The sequence below is a fragment of the Lichenostomus cassidix genome, chromosome 19, assembly GCF_008360975.1.
Source record: "Lichenostomus cassidix isolate B80296 chromosome 19, HeHo_3.0, whole genome shotgun sequence".
NCBI classification, from domain to species: domain Eukaryota; kingdom Metazoa; phylum Chordata; class Aves; order Passeriformes; family Meliphagidae; genus Lichenostomus; species Lichenostomus cassidix.
This window is the reverse complement of record NC_139499.1, coordinates 4,085,801-4,108,082: the sequence shown is the minus strand read 5'-3', so window position 1 is coordinate 4,108,082 and position 22,282 is coordinate 4,085,801. Positions and strand designations below refer to the sequence as shown.

At 42.6% G+C, this 22,282-nt stretch overlaps 1 protein-coding gene and 1 long non-coding RNA gene across 2 annotated transcripts in view; one reads left to right on the top strand and one right to left on the bottom strand.

Moving 5' to 3' along the window:
• Positions 1–5,348: 5,348 nt before the first annotated feature.
• Positions 5,349–9,971, bottom strand: LOC146429016 (uncharacterized). The gene is made up of 2 exons (XR_014855875.1): positions 9,844–9,971; positions 5,349–9,442 (listed from the first exon to the last, which is right to left on the bottom strand). It is a non-coding gene; the product is annotated as an uncharacterized LOC146429016 (long non-coding RNA).
• The window catches only part of RABEP1 (rabaptin, RAB GTPase binding effector protein 1), a 42,996-nt gene continuing 30,606 nt past the window's right edge, over positions 9,893–22,282 (top strand). The window contains exon 1 of the mRNA XM_085078857.1: positions 9,893–10,066. Coding sequence (XP_084934983.1) covers positions 10,033–10,066 — 34 coding nt within the window. The 5' untranslated portion in view covers positions 9,893–10,032. The remainder of the gene's footprint in view (positions 10,067–22,282) is intronic.

Sequence of the window (22,282 nt, the reverse complement as noted above, 5' to 3'; positions counted from 1 at the left end):
ATCTGGCACAAAACAACATTAAACATGAATAACTTGCTTCTCTTTCCCCTTACCATTGGTGTGAGGCAATAGTAACTCCTCTGAAGTTTTCTTGATGTATCAAGCCTAAAAACAAGACAAAAGAGAAGAAAATCAGCCCTTTAAACATAGCAAGACATCTTAAAGGAATAGAACTCAAAATACCTTATTTTCTCAATAGCATAAACTGTTACATTGTGAGACATTTTTCTGGATTACTGCACATGAAACTGTTACTTCACAATACTCTGAGTGCAATTTAGGGATTTCCATCTGGTGCTCTTTCATGGCTTTGGTCATGACTCCACGAGTCAGAGCCTCTGAGTGATGCCTTAATAATTTCTGATTTTTCACTCCTTCATGTATCTGTAACTTGGTGTAGTTCTGTGCTTCTTACAAAGTGCTAAAACCCTCTGTTCTCAGCACCTTTAGCCGAAACAAACCTCTCTGAATAGGGATTCAAGAACACATTCGTTGCCCTAGGGCCTGAAAATAGTAAACAATGGTGGAAGGGTGGGAGCTGGCCTGGGGTGGTTAACATCATCATCTGAGGGTGTGATTGGAGAATTAGGGACCAATATGCTAACAGGAGAGAACTTAGAAAAGTTGAAGAGCTCCTGACCCAGCATCCATTGTGGGTGTAGCCCAAGGGGACTTTGCTTGCCCAAATGTACCTCGAAGGCCTTGGATAAATTTGTCCTCTTTTTATACTCCTAATTTGCCTTGGCCTCTGTTTTAGGCAGCCTATTTAGGCATCACTATGACACACCAACAGCTCCCATTTTCCCTTCTCCTCAGCTTTGCTGGAGTTTTTCTTGCACATAGGGCAGGACTGGCAGTGGGATTTGGAAGTGCTGAGCAGTGGGATGGCACTCACTTTCCCTGGCAGGGAGGCGTTGCACAGATATATCCCCACTAGGGCCCTGTGGAGGGCAGACACGTTTTAGACAGTCCAAAGCTCTCAAACAGGGTCCCATGCTGCAGACACATCAGACAATATCTTCCCAAAGCCTCTGGATAACCTTTCTTTCTTCTTTCTCCATCACCTTGAGGACAGATAAAAAGCCTTTCAGGGAGATCTTATGTCGGTATTGCCATTTCAACTCCACAGATGTCAAAGTGATTTTTACACTCTTTCTGCTCAACTAATTGCCAAGCCCCAACAAAGGGACTTTAATGGGTTGCACCAGGCAATAAACCATCATCTACTGGCTCTAACAGCAAGGAAGGAAGAGAGGGAATGTAAAGCTGGAACAAAGCACAGACCCAGAGCAGGTCCAAATATTTGCAAAAACTGATTTATCCAAAGATTTGATACCACATGTTCTATTCAGAATACTTGAACAGATCTCCACAGAACATTAAATGCTTCTCATGCCTTCAGTATTCAACCCACTCCACCTAGGCACTTCTGCCACGGGGCACAAGAAAAATACTGCCTAATATTAATCTAAAAAGTGAGTTTTTCTCTGCAAGTTCAATATAAAAAGAGTAAAAGCAAACACATGCTAAACTGTTCCTGGGAACATTGAACACAACAGAGGAGCTGTCTATGATTACAGCATTTCTCAATTATGCCCAAAGTCTTGTTTTAGGGAGGCTATATTAGTGATATGTTACTACAAATATTGTGCTAAACTGGAGCACCCTGCATCTCTGATTAATAAATATCTAGTTCATAATATACCAAACTCATATTTCCTTGCTTACCTAGAGGTTCCATAGATTATTGCACAGCTACTAGTCCATGGAAATGTTGCATGCTTTTTCTTGGACATCTCTTTGGGTATCACTTCTTTACAGGTAACACTAATTTTTGCCTGTGCCCATTTCTAGCCTCACAGACTCCTTGTTCTCCTATTAGTTCCTTTTCTCTAGCCCATTAATAGCCTGTAGCCATATGTAGTAAGAATTACTCTACTTATCACATATATCTGTGCAAAACCTTTTTCCAAATAATTTTAATTCTTGAAATCCAGGACTACCTACATTTGTCAAACAATACCAGGCTGTTGAGATTCAGTCACTGCTCCCTTACTTGCTCAGCTGCCAGTCCTCCTTCCTAGTCCCCTTCTGCTGATTCAGCTCTACAAAGGGAAAGGATTACAGAATAAGTATCTGGCCCAGATTTCTCTCTCTGCAGTAGCTCCTTTCCATCATGGATTTAATTCAACCACTTTTCTCATCCAGCCCCATCTATTGCCACCTCCACTTCCTCCTTCCTTGTGGCTTTTGCTCCCTCAATCAGTAACTCAAACTCAGAATACAGCTCTTCTTTAAAAGATATGACCTTCTACGTTGTCTCCTGGCTGAAAGGCTGACAACTGTCTTACAAGTTCCTTCTATAACTGACTGTAGCGTCTTTCTGTGAACTTCTCAAGGTGTTTTACCCCACAAGGTGCAGCTGGACCGTGGGATGTGCAGAGCTGCCTCTGTCCCATCGCCACCGAGTCCTTGTGTGTTTACTCAGCTCAGGCACTGGATGGTGCTCTTGGCACTTCCATGCCGCAGAAGCGCTCTCCAAGCAATCCCACTTCTCCTGAGAGCTGTAAAAATTCCCCGGGGTCAGATACAGTTGCATGTCTAAGCCTCTAAATCCCAAGAAGAGCATGTTTTGACTACACAGAATGTAGCTGAGGCTGCAGAGGAAGAAGCTCAGCTAGGTAAGGACAAATGCCAAATGAAATGTCACTGCCTATGACACACAAATCCACCGAGCAGTGGCTTTCACACTCGGCTTCAAATATTTTATTTGCTAATTGGTTCCTTATCAATATTCACCATAGCAACAAGGGAGATGTAAGTGGCATAAAGTGGGCTGAGTGACATTATGTCTGCATGTAAATGTGACTGGGATTGTGCATGGAGGGGATGATCTGAGGGAGGTTAATGACATAATGTGAACCCTCCTGTGGTCTCAGAGCAGAAAGGAGCTTCTTAATGCTGCCTGAGTGAGGCAGGAAAGCTACCTCAGCAGCAAACCTTTTTGAGAGAATCAGACTGGGATTCTATAGAAAATGGGTTTATTTGATCTTTTTGCCTGCTAAGAAATATTAATTTTACACCGGGCATTTGTCTTCAGTTATTTTTCATAGAAGGCCAGAAGATTTTTGGTATTTTTAAAGGTGCGATGAATAAGCAAAGGGAGATAAGAGATAAATATTCAGGGTTTTTCCTTTCTTTTGCTGATTTTTGTGTATCCCCAGGCAAATCAGGCTGTCTCTCTGGGTTTGCTCAGCATTGTAAATTGGAGATAATCTCTTATCTCCCAGCTCTACTAAAAGCCTCTTTCTTCAATGAAAAGTGCCACAGAAATACAAAATATTTTGTGTGTCTGCATCTAAGGGACATAGGTCAGGAAAAGGCACTCTAGCAAAATAAAGAAGCAAATAGAGAGACCACTGTAGCACTTAGGAGAAATCAGGGAAAACAGGGAATAAAATTATTCATAAGGATGGGGTGGCATTGATGAGAAACATCTGGACTAGCTGGATGTACCCACTGACCTAAGATGTGGGATTTAAACTTTTATTGGTAAGTATTTGGATTGGACTACCTCTGGTTATATAGACATCAGCAGAGCGCCAGAAATGGATCAGGAATCACTGAAGAATCCCACCTGGAGGAAGGCCTTGAGTCACTTTGGGAGCTTCCAGCAATCATACCTGGACTAAAGAGTTCAGAAGGTGGGCTTGTTCAGCTGAAGGATTTGCACAGATCTGGTGATCTCCTGAAATCCTATGGCATCTCTTCAGCTGCCTGGGCCACTGTTTACACAAAGGCTGCTCAGTCTTCTTGGGTATCATCCTTCTAAATGTCTCCAAAGACAGTTCTGAAAGGGACAACCTGAGGGTTAACAGTGCTTGGATGAATAAAACACTCCAAAATGAGCACTGCTGTTGAAGCCTTAACATGGAAATCTTTTGGCTACACCATTTAATACGACACACGTGGGACAATGAATTTTACGGTACTTGCAACACTCCCTCCTTCTCTTGGCAAGTGGGCATTGCAAACCATTAGAATTTATGGGATAACTGAGCTGCTTGTGCCTCAGAGGAAGAAGATGGGATAAATGGCCCAGTCCTGCAGATCTGCCATGACTCATCTCATCGAGGTTAATGAAGTGGCTGTCTCAAGATTAGGGAGTTGAGTGCATGAGATGCTACTGCTCACACGGGCTGTTGCTTAGAGAAATACCACTGCATGCAATACTCACACGCAAAACAGCATCAAGTCAAGAAGCAGAAGCCCTGTTTTTATTTTAGCTTTTTGAAAGAAAAGTATAATCTCAAGAACTGAGTGAAAAACAAGAGAGTTCTCTCTGAGGTCCCACTGCCCTTGTTGTCCCCTCAGCTGGACCACATTGGGTTTGTTGGGTGAGGTCTGATAAATGTGTGGTGACTGACAGGCCTTGCTGGTGTCTCTCTCCTCTGCTGTGACATCCTGCTGCAGTAACAGAGCTGGCAGGAGGGAGCATTTGTCCAAATCTGCCTTCAGCAGTGATTCAAGAAAAGATGCTAGACTTGGTATTGCAGTAGCTGCAGTGTGTGCAGATAACTCTGTTAATGCAGGTATAGTCAGCCTGAATGGGGTATGGCATATTTTTAGATTTTCCCAGGAAGGAGTGTATAAGCACAAAGCAGAGTTGTGCCTCCCTGCAATGGCAATTCTAATGTACTGCTGAGCAAGGTTACCCAAAAGAATGCTCTTAATGTGTCCTTTGTTACTCACACAGACCGAATTTCTGATTCCTTGGTTGTTTTGCAGTAAGAAAAATTGTTTCGTTTCATGGTATATCACAACATTCAATGAGCTTGTCCCTTGGGAACACAGAGAGCTTTCAGATCTTAATATAGACATCTTTTAAATGAGATCATTAATGTGTATATATCTGGATTTAGGGCCAATGCAAGCACTTCGATTTTTTGCCTGCCAAATTTTCTTTTTTGGCTCCATTTTCTTCCCATATATTCAAAGAACTGCACCACATGGAATCCTTTAAACAATAGATGGGATAACATAATTTTTCAATTGCTCTTGAAAAGGTTTTTAACCACAGAAACTATTCCAGGGTTCGCTAAGAAGTTACCATTGCAAATAATGTAATTGTTCCAGACTGAATTCCTTGCATTCCAGAATAACTTTTGAAGCAAAGAGCATGACTGATTTGGGATTTTTAACCAGCCTCTTTATGGTAATACTTAGATGAATGTAAATTTTCTCCAAAGGCTTTGCACTAGTCAGAAAGGACCAAAGTCTACACTCACAGCAATACTTAATGCTAATGACCCATCCATCTCAACAGAAGGAAAATAAACATTTAAAAATTAGGAAACTGAACACTTTATTTTAAACAATTTTAAAAAGTGAGAAAAACAGTAGACAAAATCTGGCAAACCTAGAAATATATAAAGTGCGAGCAATAAACTCTGGTTTTCCTCTTCTCTTTTGCAAGCAGGACAAGGCTGTTCCTTGCCTTTGGAATGAAGCCAAGGCTCACTGTCCTGCACCACCAACTCCCTCCTTGAAGAGGTGTGTTACTACTGCTTCCCTGGGTTTCACCTGGAGTTAAGAACAAACTTTTTTTTTCTGGTCACATGTTTACTTTTCACATTTGAAACATTCCTGTTGCATTCCCCTAAAGATGATGTCATTTTGTGGTTTGGCCAATGGAGACTGTTACCCAACTCTCCTCTGTGTAACACCTCCAGGTAGAGTAGGTGGGGAGAGATGAAATCTCCTACTTGCTGAGGCAGAGAGACCCCAGTTCTGCAATTCTCTTCCCCTATGGGTGCAGTGGAGTTTAGCCTTAGCAACACACAAAGCAGTTTCCCAAATCCACCTCCTTACTGAGCTCTCTTGGATTAACTGAATTAAGCAGTGGGTGGTTTAAGAGATGAACCTCACTGGGAGCAGGGCCTGTAATTCACTGCAAACTCCCACCATTCAGGGCACAACAGAATCAAACTTCTTCAGGGCCAGTGAGGCAGCAGACATGAGGAACAGCACTTCAGAGGGTCTTTTGGTTCTCTATTTGGATTCTGTGCTACAGGCCAGCTTCTCATTTCCCACACATCAGCCTGTTTCCACTGGATTCACACCAGATGCAGACTTGGCCTTGCAAGTCCAGAAATTTAGTTAATATTTTTAAAGACTCTGGTTTTAGTAGAATTGGCTTAGCTGACATATGAAACAATAGTATCTTGTAGCATTCAAAATAAAAGGAATTACGTCTATATTTTATTAGCCAAACTTCCTGTGAATGCAAAGTTTTTGGGATCATCCTCTGCCTCAGTCTGATCATAGCCCTGTCCTTTTAATGACCCATACCAAGGGACTTGCTGGAGTGTGCAGGGATTCCCCCCAGTACAATGTATGTAACTGGGTCTTGTCCTGACATGGAGCTGGGACATAGCCAGGGTAACTCAACCAGCCCCAGGATCTGGGACTAGTTTCATAGATAAGGAGAGTGATCATTACATTCTTCACAGCCTCATGAAAATAGATGCCTCAGTTGAGGTTAAAGTGCCCCCAGTAAAGGGGGAAAAAAAGGCAAAAGCAAAGACACAGAAAGAGAAAAATCTTTCTACATGAGCAAAAAAATAAGCAAGAAAAGTTTCATTTGGAACTTGATCACCCACATGCACAGAAGTCAATCAACCATAAGACAGATATATTAGGAAAACAGATTTAATAAGCTCTTTCTCCACTTATTTATTTTCCTCAAGTAAAATGAAAATACTTCTTCTCTCCTAGATATGTGAATTATTTCACTGTGCTCTTTGCAACCAAACATCCCCAGCCCCCCCCAGTTTCCTCCTGGTCTCCAGCAACCACTATGTGTTCACACTCACTGCTTGTCCCTGGATCTTACTGTTCAAACAAAACCTACAAACTTCTCTTTTCCAGTGAGGCTGCAGTATTAAATTTCAGGCAGAGTGCAAGGGGACAGCTACTCCTCCGCCTGTACTGACACAGCACACGCTCTCCAGGAAGATGCGTCTCCCATTCACTTGTGTCTGCTGCTTGTGGTGTTGAGGCTGAAAATGCCCATGTTAGGCTTTCAGGCCAAGTAAATTTGATAAAAATTCATGGGATTTTAGAAGTATTATTTCTAGAGAAGCTTATTCCAGAAATAGTCTCTGCTCACCTGCGTCACTGATTCCTTAATACTGCACTTGTCTAACATTTGCACCATGGGGACTGGAATTCAGGACTTCTCATGTCTGCTGCAAGAAGGTTCTGTGCTGCAAGACCTGCTCCTCTGACTGAAAACTGCTGCTAAACCTTTACCTCTTTTAAGATTAAGCTGAGTCATGTTGGGAAATCCATTGAGATCAAGGCTATAAGAACTACAAGTGAGTAGAATTAAATGGGACATTTTGGGAGGCTCAGAGGAAGTTACTCAATTGTTCCAGGTTAGAAGACATTCTGTTAGATACTATATAGACCTTCAGCTCTGTCAAGTCCAATTATTGTCCAGAAAAGAAAGATTAAGTAAGAACCACACCTATAAAGCTAGTATAGCTCTAAATTGAAGAACAAGAAGGGAAAATAAAAGTACAAGCCCCTTGAGAGTTTTTATATTCTTCAGACTACATATAAAACCCGTTTAGAATGTAACCTCAGAGTTCTGATAGAGACTTGGAAATGTTGCAATTCCAATAGTCAGCATTCTGGAAGTGATGAAAGTGAAATTGTATTCATCCCTTAATAAGTACTTGTAGGTACAACAGATATCAAGCTTAGTATTATCTTACTTCCTTTTTGCAGTAGGAGTGATGCTGCACTGAGTTCAATCCTGGACCAACCTAAATGTGTCAGAGTTTTGCCTCAACATGAACAAGATGAAATTAGCAGCTAATATGGGTGCTCTGGGGTACCCATATGAACACACACCAGGGTGGAGTTTCAAGAGCCCAGTTCCTACAGTCAGAACTAGATTTTCAGGGAGATTTATGCACTGAATGCTTGTAACATCCAGCTACTTATAAAAAAGCTTAAGCAGGAGCTAAGAAATTTGTAAATGTACCTCAAGTGATAGATACTTCATCCTTTGATCACCTGTCACTAAGTCAGCAATTCCATGAGCAGCTGGCACTTCTGGGTTCTCCAAACATCCAAGAAGAAAGCCCTACATGTCTCAGTTTGGGAACACTGAAAAGTTAAATCTTTGGTTTTAGCCTGCTTTATACAATGACAAAGACTGAGAGGATCTACCTCAACTGATCAAAAAGGGCAAAATGGAGTAATTTTCCAAGTCTCCCTATTTCAGGTTTCCATTTGGTTTAACTCAGGAAAAAATTAATAAGAAATGCAGAATCCCATGCCTTGCCATACCATGTATTTTGGCAGCAAGGCTTGAAAGACTGTGGCAACAAGCGAGAGTCAGTTTAGAAGTGACTGATTTTAGGGTATGCAAACCATAAGAAAAGTGAGTTGTAACAGATCCTCCTCTTGAAAGGACTTGGTGTTGTAATTTCCACTCCAACTCTGCCTTCTGTGATTTTACATGTGCTCTAATGATGTAGATCTACCATTTTATTGGTAAAACCTGGAGTTCAGGCATGTCCTTCCAGTTAGGTGGAAGGACTAAAACCCTGCTCCATTAACACAGCCCCAGCCATGAGTGCTGGGGAAGGGACCCCTTAGGAGGACAGGCTCCTTCCACTACTGATTCACCCCAATCGAGCCTGGAGACACTTCAGAGACAAAGTCAGAGAAGTGGTATTTGCTTTATTCAGTGCACTGGGTGTGGGGGAATTCTCTCCACCAAACATACACACCTCAGTACCTCCAAAGACACAGTGTTATAGGTAAAATTCATGAATATTCATCACATTTCCCAGGATAGGAGTGGTTATACAAATTATTTCTCGTAAGCCATTAATATTATTCAGCGATTTCTTGTGCTTGGCTTCAAAAGGAATCTTTTGCCCCCTTTTATCTTGGTAAGATTAAGGGAATCCACAAGGCCAGAACTGTTATCAGCCTTCAGCCCTGGATGGGCACCGTGCTGGTGGAAGGGGCAAAAGATCAAAGAAATGAGGATAGTTGAGGTGTAAATAGATTTGGGTTATCTATTTGACCACTCCTTTCTCACTGCCCACCTGGGTCACAAATGCATTATTAGTGTGACAACACGTGTGACAACTAAAAGGAGGCCAGAAACTAGTATACTAATTTCCATGCCAAGTGTGTTAGTTACTAATAAAACTTTGTGATTGTTCGCAGACCCTCTGACCTTTGAGGTTGCATTTGTCCACGAGGATTTATGAATCTTGGGTGTTTCCATCCCTTCAGGGTCGCTCCCCACATCAGGGAACCACTGGATGTGTCACTCTTTGCCATGGTGACAAGGTGGGGATCAGCCTCAGGTTGGACTCGATGACCTCGGAGGTCTTTTCCAACCTCAGTGACTCTGTGATTATAGGGCAGGATTTGTTAGTGTTGCTCAAAGCAATTTCCTCAATAATAAACATTAATTCTGCCTTCAGGCTGTAGGCCCGGGGATTTCTCCCTTGCCCGGCGCTGAGGGGCCGCTTGGGCCAGGGAGCCGGGAGAAACCACCGCCACCCTCACCCTGTCCCCAGTCCTTGCTCCCAGTCCCTGAATCCGGTTCCTTCCCTATCTCTCCCCGCAGTTCAGTGTCTGTGCCCAGCCCTGCTCCCGTTCTCAGCCCTGCTCCCGTTCCCGTTCCCGCTCCCGTTCCCGTTCCCGTTCCCAGCCCCGCTCCCGTTCCCGTTCGCGGCCCCGGCCCCGTTCCCGGTCCCGGTCCCGGTCCCTCCCAGCTCGGCGGCCGCAGCCGGTCCCGTGTCTCACCGTGGGCGCCTGCGCGGCGCTCCTCCTCCTCCTTCTCCTCCTCCTGCCCGTCCTCCCCTCCCGCCGCCGCCGGCCGCTGTCAGGATGAGGCGGAGGAGGCGGCGGCCCGGCCCGGCCGCTCCCGTCTCCCTGCCCGTGGCGTAGCGGTCCCCGCCCGGAGGAGGCCGCGGCGGCGCCGCCCGCCGAGCCATGGCCCAGCCGGGCCCCAGCGCCCAGACCGAAGGTACCGCGGGGGCGGCGGCGCGGCCTGCGCAGCCCCGGGCTCGCCTGAAAGCTCTACCGGCCGCGGGGCGAGGGCGGCGGCCTGGGCGCGATCCGCCGGGCAGGGTCCGGGGGGAGCGGGGACCCGGCGGCAGGGAGCGGGGAGCGCGGCTGGGGAGGCCTCGGGAGGGGGCGGGAAGCATCGCAGGTGGTTTTTTAGGCTGTGAATGTGGAGCAAGGGCGGCTCCCGGCGCGCACGGAGCGGGGTAACGCCGGGAGGACGCGCTGCTGCCGGGGAAAGGGAGCCAAGCTCGATGGGATGAGGCCTCCCCGCCCTGCCCGGGCTGGAGGGAAGGGTGGCGGTGTCCCCAGGTAGACATTGGGACGCCGTCATTGATCTGGCCACGGCAGGGATGTTTGGCTGTGTTCGAAAGGCACCTCGGAGGGTTCAGGTCGGGATGTGCGGTGTGGACAGTGCTCTCCTTTGCTGGAAAAGACAAAGAAAATGACACCTCTCAAGGTGGTATGTACCTGTGGAGAGGGAAGCTAAGCTTTCCCCGAAGGTTGCTGATGTGGAAAGGTTATTTCTTGCTGGTTTGAGAGGAATTGTGAATGTTTTTTGCCTTGGAATAGGTTGCAGAACTGTGTGCATATAAAAAAGCTGTAGATAGTGCTTAGCTTGGGAGGTGAGGTTGAAGGGACAGTGTTTACTGTATGGGATGTGTGGGAAGACGTGGGAAGCAAGAAATTTAAGTTGAGGCTGGTCATAATGTAGATGTAGGAGAACGGGAGAGATGTGCAGAATCCTGCAGGATTGGTCTCACCCAGCCATTGGACTAGGCCAGGGTTCTCCTCCTTTAGACAGCAGTGGAGTTTCCTTGGGAAAGCACTCTGTTAGAAAAGGGCAATGATGTATTCTTAATTATGCATGTCTAGGGAATTGCGTGGGCTTTTTTTTTTTTTTCTTTTTGTGGAGTTTCACGAGAAAGTGCTTATCCTCAGGGATTTCAGGATTTCAGCCTGCCTTTTAAAAGTTTTAATGATGAAGGTGCTTAGGTTGTGGGGTTTTCCCTACATTAAGGTCAGTCATTGCTGTCTTGTCCTTCGAGAGCACGGAGGGGAAGGTGAGTTTCTCTGCTGTCATGCCTGTAAGGTCAGCATTGGTTGGGGTTGTTCTCCTGTACTTTGTGGTGATATCCATTGTTTATTGTTCTTCAGCCTGTTCTTCTGAGAGCTGCAGAACAAACTTCCAACAAATTTTCTTCTTGGCTCTTGCAGACTGTCTCACTGCAGGTGTGCAGGGGAGCTGTGCAGTGCACAAATGTTGGCTGCCTCTTGACCGGGAAAGGTAGCTGTATGTTTGCAGTGTGTTAGAAGATCCACGTTGGAAATGTTGTTGTTTAAAAGGAAGGGGAAAAGGTGCAAGTAAATTTTGTGGTGTGATAAGTTGGTGAAGTCTATCTTGTAGGAGGTACAGATTGCTGCCTTTTTCCTGTTCCCAGCCTATGGGGAGATGAGGATGCTGTAGATAAGGGGACTGGCTGCAAGTTGGATGGATTTTGAGAATGGTTGCTGTGACCTACACTAAAAATTTGGAGCTCCTAAAATGGCTCCTCTCCCCATCCTCCTTTGGCAGCCATAGGACCAGTTTGGGGTTTTTTATCCACTTTGATTACTATACTATTGTTCTCATCTGTGTTGGTTTTGTTTGTAAGTAGTTTGCCAACAGTGTGCCTTGAAACTGTTCTATGTTAATGTGGAGAAAATTCAAAAAATGAATTATTTAATATTTTTAGTTGTCTGCACTGAATTTATTACTTAAAGGAGTAGCATAACCTCTGATTTAAGATTACATGTGACAAAATAGAGCTGGATTAGTATGTTCCCCTAAGGAAAAATAATGGCTTTTTATAATTACTTGTATTGATTATAAATAACTTATGCATTCTTTACTCATGCAAGACACATCAGCTATGATTTGTTCTGTGGAAAACAAGTATAAACGAACTACTTTTTCTACCGTAGTAATAACATACGGAATAATATGAGAGTAGTATAATGTAGAATTTGTCTTCTATTCTAAAGCCTGTACTGAAATGAAAATGGGCCCAAGAATAGGGGAAGGAATAGTGCAGAGAAATAGGAAAAGAATGGGCGTTGTGTCCTACCCTGGGTTTGCACTTTGGATTAGTGGAGACGTTAATAACCCTCTAATCCGGTGTGTGGGGTAACAGAGTTTCTGTACGATAAGAATCACAGAGTGGCCAAGGGCAGCCCTTGGCTGCTGCAGGAGCTTTGTGCTCTGTGCTGTCAAGTGATGTTGACCTGTGCTGCAAGTAGGTATGTGCTGCCTGCTGATCCTGGTCAAGGGGCTTTTTTTGGAGATTTTAATTTATGTGTTGTCTAGATTGCATTATCGCAGCAGTAATGTCTTATTTCCCAAAATATTTTTACTTTGAATATAATATTCAAAATTAAAATCTGTTGGGCTCCCTGAGTTCAGTTTGTATCTGGGCTCTTGCCATCTCTGAATGTAAGGTTACCAAACAACATGGGTTGGCATAGTTTTTCCCTTCCAGAATGCTCAGGATTTAGTATAATTCCTCTTCTCATTTCTGGAAAATGCTTCAGTGTAGGAACTGCAGTAGCATGAGACACTATTTCTTCAATACTGATGTTAGTTAGAATGATATGCCAATTATTAAATTCTTTTTACTGCTCTAAACTTAAGCCATTAGTACAATCAGAATTATCATATCCATTGATATTGTGCAGTGATAAACTGTTAATGGCGCAGTCTATCAGATATTTTAATAAGAATTTGCTGGCAGAAAGAATTGATCCAGTATTGAAGTAACTTTGGCCAGTAAAAAGTGTCTGTCTGTTTGTGGTGGGAGGCTGTGCCAGCTCTCAGTGGAGAGAACTGCTTGGCTGTAGATGGAAGATTGGAAGATATTGCCATATTGATTTTGGTGCCAGCAGCAGGGCCATGATCCACATTGTGTCCCTGTATCAATAATCCAGGATCCTGACAAGAGCTGGGACTTGCTGTCACATACCCCAGGGGCTGACTGATGCTGGTGGAGAGGTCAGGGATGTCACACAGAAAATTAACTAATAAAACCTTAGATATTTTTACATTTCTAGTTATTTTGCTAGTAAGTAAATCAGTTTTAAACAAAGTTGAAGTGTCTAAAAATGCTATTACTCGTCTTCAAGCTAGTTATGGTTTGTAAGGGACTGGCTTTGAGTGCTGATGTTCAGCTCTGTGTCGTTAATCCAAATGTCAAACTCTTATCTCTTGGGGAGTAACTTCAAAATTGTTGGTACTTTCCAAGAGGCAAAAAATTTCTTCCCTCACTTTCATTTTGCTTGGTCCTTGTTTTGTTATTATTCAGTAGTTACTAATATTATTAGGAAATATATTTTAATTAAAACACAAACATTCACACAGTTCTTATTTTTTTAGTCTGTATGCTTTTCTATGTCATTTCAGTGGACAAATGTGGAATTTGGTTTCAAAAACAAAGCAGACACCTAGAACGTCCATGTTTCCACCTCTTAGAGTTTCTAAAGAAGTTTTGATCTGGTCAGCAGGTCAGTTTGCTCTGAAGTTGGAATATCCACATTCAGGGTGTCTGTTTTCCTGTTGAAGTCAAATTGCAAATCTCCTAATTTTGAACAACACAATGACCACGTTCTTTTGCCAGAAGGCACAATGGGTATGCTTTAACCTGTGGGCTGACTCCCTATTGCATTTTGAACACTGGTACATATAAATTCTCTGCCCATTTTATTGCTTCTTGGCCACTTTACCATTGTCACAGAGAAGATGGACTTAGTAATAATGTGTTTTCTTCCCTTCCTGGCCTGATGCCTTGGGATGCTAAGCTGCTTTCCCGTAGCCCTTAGTGGGTGGACTGGATTCCCACTGTGAAACTAGTTTGTATGCACTCCCTTGAAAGTGATTGAAGAAGGAATTTTGTTTTAAAACTTTCAAGAAGCTAAACCAAACAACTTCTGTCAGCATGGGAGTGGACCAAATCCCATGGGCTTCATTATGGATGATGGTTGACTTGCAGACTTTCTGGGCTTTCACTCTAGGCATTTTATTGAAAAATGCTTCTCAGATGTGAAGTTTTCTATCCTAAATTTAGGTATTTCAACTACATAATTTTCTTCTTAGAAAATACCAAATATGTAGTTTAAAAAAAAAAAAAGCCTGAGGTTGAGATTATGGCTTTACTCTGACTGAAGTCTTTCAAGATAAGAACTGGTAACATTGATAAGCAACACTTACTAACCAGAGTGCAACGAAAGCCATTGTGGGTATGTATTTCAGAGGAACATCTTCACACCAAAGGTCTGGTGCTTCTTAGTGGTTCAGCCTTTACTTGGAGAGTTGGTTTTAGTGTCTGATGTAGTGGTGGCTGATTTAATGGTACTACCCTCTGCAAGTTATTCTATAAATAGGGTAAGCATTGTGTCATTTTAGTCATAGTGTAGTCAGTTAAGCATGATGATGAATTATCTCTGGAAAAATTTAAATCATTTGATATTTTTGTGTAAATTGGCATCAGAAGAACAAGTGAGCAGCATACCCTTGATTAATATTTTGGTGTTTTTCAGAAGGAAGAGGGTTGTTTTTTAGCTGGAAGATAGCTGGTGCTTCAGAAAACTTCTGAGTTGTCCTGTTGATCTATTAGCAATGTCTGTAGCACCTTAAAAATGCAGAACTGCAGCATGACTGCTGATATGATGAGGAATTGTGTGTATTTTTATTTCCCATTCATGTCTGCTTCTGTCAGCCGCAACTCCCCATGGCATTCAGCTGACTTGTGGTGGTGCTTCTCTCCTTCCTGTCTATCCTACGCTTCTCTTCCCAGGCCTGACTCCTTCAAATACAACGAAGGGGGAAAATAAAAGCTTTTGAATCACCTTTTATGTCTGTTTCCATCTCCTCTGGCGATTCCTGCTTCACACAGCAAAGCAGCAGAAACGTGGCCTTGCTTGATCTTTGGTCTCAGGTTTTCCCTCACTCTCTGGTCAAACACCCAGTCACTTGACTGTCTTAGGCAACTGTTGCTCTTCAGCAAGTCCTCTGGTTTCCTCAGCCCTCCTTTCCAGCCACCACCTCAGCTTCTTTAATACTTCTCTCCTTGCCTTTTGCAGTGTCCCGTCTGTGGGTGTCCCCTGGACCTTGTCCTTGTTTTGGCTGCTCCAGGCCTTGCTCTGCTCTGTGGGATCATGCCCATCCCTCCATTCTTCCTCTTCCAGAGAGACTTGCATGGCTGTACAAACTTCTGCAGTGAAAAATGTCTTTTCCAAGCAGTATGGCTCCCTAGCTATGCTTAACTGTAGCTTATTTGCTCTTTTTAAAATATATTTTTCTTTATTTAAGAGCTCTCTGGGTTCTTTTACTAAGGAGTTAAGGTCTTGTACTTTACTCTTGGTATAGAGCAGCTGCTCATCTGCTTTCCAGCCCTGCCCTATACATGTTCTGGTTCTGAATGTTTTCTCAGAACAGATTAGAGAATTTTGAGACAGTGAACTTTAGTTACTCACCTAATCATGAGGTTGGCTGACATCTAATACTTTAATACCTTGGTATCTTTATTTATAAGCTGAAGCAGTTAAGATTGTAAAAAATTAATTGCAGGAAGTTGACTTACACCTCTTGGAAACAGAAGCAGAAAATAGAAGTTTTCCATCTTTTGTCTATCAGAGCAGTTCTGAAAGTTGGTATCAGCAGAGAGCAGGACAGGAAACAGCAGTACTGAGATCTGCTAATTTGTTTCTCTGGGTCGTTAAAGGCCCTGTCTTAATGTGTCTGGCTGTGTTAAGAACTGAGAAATAACCAAGATCATGGAGTAAAAGAAAAAAAAGAAAAAGGCAGTCTGATTTTTAGTTATTTTATAAGCCAAAAGCACCTTGCCTTACTGTGGTGAGTCACACCGAAAAGAAATTTAAGTTTGGGTGGGATTTTATTAATATTTATCTTGTTATATTTTGTGGTTTCTGAAAGTGTTTTTTAGTAAAACTGTGGAACGAAAATGCAGTAACAGGTAGAAGTTATACATGGCAAAGTGAATTGGAATCAATAACTGGAAGGCAATGGTTGCATTGACTTTGTGTGTTCCAGGGGGAATGGCCTGGAGGTGAGAGGGAAGGATTACCTGGGGATCAAACCAAACCAGCTTTGTCAGTTATAATGGTGTTCCCATGCCCTTAAGCCAGTGACCTGAATAGACTGTATGGTTTGTATTGCATCTTTTGTCAATACATGTTTTTAGCTTACAGATAATTGGAACAAGATTTGCAATGCTGTTCAAATGGCAACAAAGGAGAGGAATATGCACAACAAAAGGAGAAACGGCTCTCACTGTTTTTGTCGAGTGTTTCCGTGTATAACTGTTTATCCCCCACACCCGTGCCTTGGTAGGGTAACTTTGTATTTGCATGGCTGGTCACCATTAAAATACTCCCCAACAGAAATTATTTATTTTAATCTATGCTACAGCAGTGCTATGCAAAATGAGGAGGCAGCACCATGGTTGGTTGCTTTAAAAAAAGAACAAAGCAGTAACATGCAAACAGTAACGTAGATAAAACCACAGAGTATAATACAATCCTTACATCTGTGTGCTCAGTGTCGTTGCCTTAATCTACACAGGAAGAAACACAGAGCAGTGCTCAGAATTATTGCTCAAGCAATAAGTATTTTAACCATCCACAATAAATTTTCATGTCCAGTACCCTTTAAGAAAATTGTCTTTCCCAAGGCCTACTCGAGTTCACCTTAGACTCCCATTGACTTCAGACACAAGAGTTGGAACATTCATCTTACATTAACAGTAGCCTGTGCCAAAATCCTTCTGATACATTCTATCTGTGGTGTTTCTTGGTTTATTTTGGTGAACTACAAAGCATAAATTTGGCTCTGTTAGTTCAAGTCATCTGACAGGCTGGCATCTTTATGTCATATGCTGCATCTTTTAAATTTTCTTTCAAAGATTGGTTTCAAGTAAGGTTTTCTTAATTGCCATCTTGCAATGTCTGTTTATATCTTCTCCCATGTGAAATTAATAGGAAAGCAATTAGGCAAACCCTGGATTCTGTGCTTGAGTGACGCTTCTAGCTGTGAAGATATTATAGCTGTCTGTCTGGTCTTCACAGCTTCTGTTGGAGTCTTAGATGAAACTGGAAATAAAGACGTTAAACCTCTAAGCGGTGCGTTAACTCCTGATGTTGCAGAGGTTACATTTGTTGGAGGCACTGAGGATTCCACTTAGCTGATGATCCATCAGGAAGGGTTGCAGTGGCTTGTTACAATGTCTAATCTGACAACCTATTTGCTTTCAAGTAAAAGTAAAAGTGAGCCTAGCCTTATTGTGGAATACAAATGTTTCCTGATACATATTTTATCTACAGCTCTAGGTTTTGTTCCAGTCTGAGCACTTCTGTACTGGAGATACTCTTCCAGTTGCAATTGTTCTAAACCTGAGTGTGTACAAGCACTGGTGGGAAACCTGAGCTTTGGAATTTGCTTTCTGATACCGATTAAGTTTGTCAGCTTCCCTTGAAGAGTCTGAATGGAAATCAGGATTTGAGAAAGGTCATTTATCACTTACAAATGTCAGTCATCCAGTCTTGAAAAATAAGTTTTGTTGCCACAAGGGAGAGTGGGGGACAGAAGGAAGGCCAGACTATTTCTTTTGGCAGGCAGCAAGCACTTAGGTTAAACAGATTATCAGACTGTACCCATAGGCTGTGGTTTCATGTTGCAGCTCAGCCAGTCTAGAAGGTTGCAGCTGCTGAAAGAAGTGCTTCTGCTCTCTTCTTCCTGCTCCCACAGGCGTGTTTCCATCATGTCCTTTGTGCCAGCTCTCCACGCTGAGCTAGTTCAGCTCAGTCACCCGGTTGAGAACTACTCGCTGCTGAATTAATTAGTTTAATTAATTTAGTGAAAGGCCTGTGTTAAAACTGGCATAAAGCAAGGCTGGAGACCTCACAGTAGTAATATGAGTGTCCAAGGGTATAGTTCTGGCTTTTTTTCCCCACTTTACTCCGATCTACGTCTTCATTGTCATGTGTGTGTCAGGTCTGGTCTGTGCTGTGCCACGTACTAGGTGTGATACGGTTTGGACCTGGTTTGAGACTCACTCCCCTCCCACCCCAGCTTTTTCCTGTATCACTTCTGATGCTGTCACTGCACAGCCTCAGAGGTTCTCAGAGCATGGTGGGGATAAAAGGCACGTGTGCTCAGGGTGAGGTGGGAGTGCTGAGTTACCCTCTCAGTTGACCACCAGAACATAAATTGATTTAAAGTGATTGTAACTGCAGGCTTAGTCAAGCTTTCCCGTTGTGTATGGCTTATACCCCTGGAATATTTTAAATGTTTCGAAAATTTTGTGCTGGAGGAGGATTTTCTTCCTTTTTAACTGTTCAGGAATTCATGTAGTTGACAAGTGATAACAAAAAATACAAGTATATAGAATCACAGCAGTATTTTCTGTCAAGAAATAAGTTCTAGAGGCTTGGGGGAGTACTAGTCTGTTGTTCTCAGGGAACCTATTAAATTGCTGTAGAAACCTTTCTTCAAATAGTAGGATCTATATCCTGTTCCTTATCAAATAAAGATGTTAATCATCTTTTATTATTTGTCTTACTATATTTATCATCACAGTGTCTCCATAAATATATCTGGCAACAACATTTTCCATGCCATTTTTTAAGATTTATATCCTTTAAGTGGCTACTCTACTGGCACCATTTTTCCATGCCTAAAACCTGCTTTTCTGGCAACTAAAATTTTAAGATTATTATTCCTTGACAGTAAGTTTTTACCTGTTCCTTTCCCTAGTTTGTTCTCTGTATATCAATTTGGGTGGCAAAATTATGTAGCAAGGGATAGAGAACCACTGCAGGAAAGAAATGTGTTGTTAACTCCCTTTTGCAGTGCTTGTTCACATCCCTAACTCTCGAGCTGTGTATGATTTGCTGCTATTTCTGAAGTTTTCCTGGTGCCTTGCAATGACTGTAGTGCTGTCTGGTAGCTGTGTATGTGGAAGTGAGTTTCCATGCTCTTGATGATTATTTCAGCTTTTGAAAATGTCCACAAAGATGCCAATTTGGTTTAAATGGCAGCATCCTCATACCTGTAGCAATGGTAAATCACAGGAGCCATTGCCTTCTAATTTCACAAACATGAACTTCTTTCTTGTTTCCTCCACACCACTTTCTTGATTGAGCCATATTTCACTTTTGTCACCTTCCTTTGAATTTTGGAGTGCGTTAGATCATCATTAATTCATTCTTTCTGCTCAGAAATTGGGAAGCAGTGTACCTGGGGTGGTGTGTAGCCTGAATGCCCTCAAAGCTACACCTCAATTCTTGGCCCCATGACAAATGGCAAGACAGCACGAGATCTCAGACTAGTGGTGTCTGGGGGAATTTTAGAATTAATGAAATGGTTTTCTTTTATATATTAACTTACTTCATCAAAGAGAACAATGCAGTATGGTTGTTTGTGTTGTTTTGTTGGGTTTTTTTTTCCCTGAGAGTTGAGTCATATTTTATTCCCGTTTTTCTCCCTGAAGAGGACAGCCTTTAATAAATCTGTAGGCGAAGTGATAAACATATAATAAGGAGTCACAGGGAGTTTTTTTCCCTCCCACTGCAAATGAGTCAGCAATTAAATTATCTTGAAAGAAAATCAGTCTGTTGTCTGGGTTTAGCAAATGTTTACATTTAAGAGAATAGTTATATTAGTGGTGCTCAGAGTGCAAATTGTGTAGGGGGTCTCCTGTATAATGAAGTGCATATCCCAATCTCTCCCTAAATGACTCTCAGTCTGAAATATTCATCTTTGATCAGAACAGCAGATTCCTGATGGTTTACTAAAAGAGACAATATCCTTGACTTCAATTTTCTTTTACTGGGAAGACACACTGAAAACCTCACTGTCAAGTGGAATTGCCACGTGCAGGCCAGTTCTGGATTTTCTGGTTATATCATACAAACGATGAGACGTGGTAGTGTGGAAAATCTTGGCAGAAATATTCCTGTGTAAATATGAAGGCTCATTCACATTTTCAGTCTTGCTCTGTTCAGGAAGATTTATGCGACTTGACGTTTTTGGGGACTTGTTTTCAAGTGCTTTGGAAGGAAATAGGTGACTATGCTGGAGGTCTGGTTCCAGGCTGAAGGAGCCTCTGTGTCTGCTTAAAACACCTTCTGTTGGTGTTTATCTTGCAGGTAATGAGGTGGGACAGGCTGGTGAAATGAAAGGGGCAGGGACAGTGTGTGTGACACGTTTGACAGCTGCATTGTTTGAGCTCAGATGTGTGAAATGCTCCAAAGCTTTGCCAAGGGGATCAAGTCAGGCTGTGCCTGCGGAGTGTAGAGATCTACCTAGGCTGGCCTAGAGCTGGCAGTGGTGTAATCCAGCTGTGAACCCTCTTGGAGAAATGTGCCCAGTTCTTGGGGACTTCACCTTCCCCAGTTCTGTGCTGCCATCACCGTGTTTGCTCAAGCGATGACTGCTCTGAGTAAATGCCCACAGCCTGTAGAGTAAATAACTCCCTTCATAAACCCAAGGAGACACTGAGCTTTTTTTCTCTTTTCCTCAAGTTTATCCTCCTGAAAAGAGCAGATACAAAAAAAGAAAAATTGTTAAAGCAAGGGGAACAAGATACAAGCACTTAGGGAGCAGGGAGAATGCTGGTGATTGTGATGAGACTGGTAACTCTGTTCTCTCCATTTTGTGCCACTGTAGATGAATTCAAAGTTCACCAGACTGTAGCTTGCTGTTGACTTTTGGAATGCTACGATATGCATTCAAGCTTAGCAACACTGCATTTCTGAGGAGAGTCACTGGTGGTAGCAGCAGGCTACAGCCAGAATGTTTTCCATAGGATTCCATTAATGGTGTTGTCTGCTTGACTTTCCAAACCCTGTGATTCATCCACTGCTGTCCTATTTAAATTATTCAAAAAATTGATAAAGCACAGAGTGTGGTTGATTTTCTTGGAAAAAAAAATGCTAACCAGTAGTGTTTTCTTGAAATTTCATGAGGGACTGTTCTCCTCACCAAAACAACAATGGCAGAATTGAAACAGAGTGAAAACTAGTGGTGGCAAAACTCCTTATGCATCAAGTTGAGACTTCTGTGGAGAAGACTGTGTGCACAGAACTGAGAGTTCTGATGGCAGGCTAGTTAAAAGGAGAGAACCAGCTACTGTGGTGAGAAGGGATATAGGAAAAATCAGGCTGTAATGATGGAGGTAGGGGACTGTCCTTGGGAAGAAATGATGCTTTTGTCAAATGAAAATAAACTGTTGGAAAAATGTTTAAGTGCATTCCTGTGATACTTGATGTGAGTGAGCACTGTTCCATTGCAGTCCAATGTAAATAATGGTTAACTAAGCATAAATTTAAAACTAGACTGAAGTTAACCTGGGGTCAGAATGACTAAGGGTATAGAAGAGCATTACTTGTCACATGAAGTGGGCTTACTAAAACTGGAAGTCAGGTATGATTCCACATTACTGAGTGAAGTGGAGATTTGGACCCCAGAAAGCACCTGCCTGCTTTTGTGTCCAGGAAAGAAGATGGAGGCAATAACAAAGCAAGGAAGTAGTTTAACACATTGTGAGTGCTGTGAAAAGGGAGAAAAAGTGGGAAGTGGAAGTGGAAAAAAAATAGGGAAGGAGAAACTGTGTGTTGGCCTTTTTTTTTTCTTGTAATTATTCATGAAGATGTTTGCTGTATAAACATATTTTGGGGGAAATTCCTTAGGTTTAATTAAGCCATTTAAAGGACCCTTTTTTTCTCTTCCCTTTTTCTTGCTCTTGTGGCTGCCTCATCCCTGGAAGTGCCCAAAGCCAGGCTGCACAGGGCTTGGAGCAACCTCATCTAATGGAAGGTGTCCTTGCCCACAGCAGGGGTTTGTAATGAGATGACCTTTAAGGTCCCTTCCAGCCCCAAACCATTCTGTGATTCTTGTTTGGACAAATGGAAAGACTCTCTTCTATAATACAATCATCTAAATTTCTTCAGATTTTAATTAATTTAGTGATGGCTTTTAATTTTTTCTCTGAGATCCTTAATGTAGGATGTCATACAGTGTTTAGCATAAAAAAGGAAAATAAAGTGTAGGAATGGGCATTACTGAGATTGCAGGTTATAGTGGAAAGGTCTTTGTCATTCAGCTTCAGTTAAAGATAATGTTACTTTC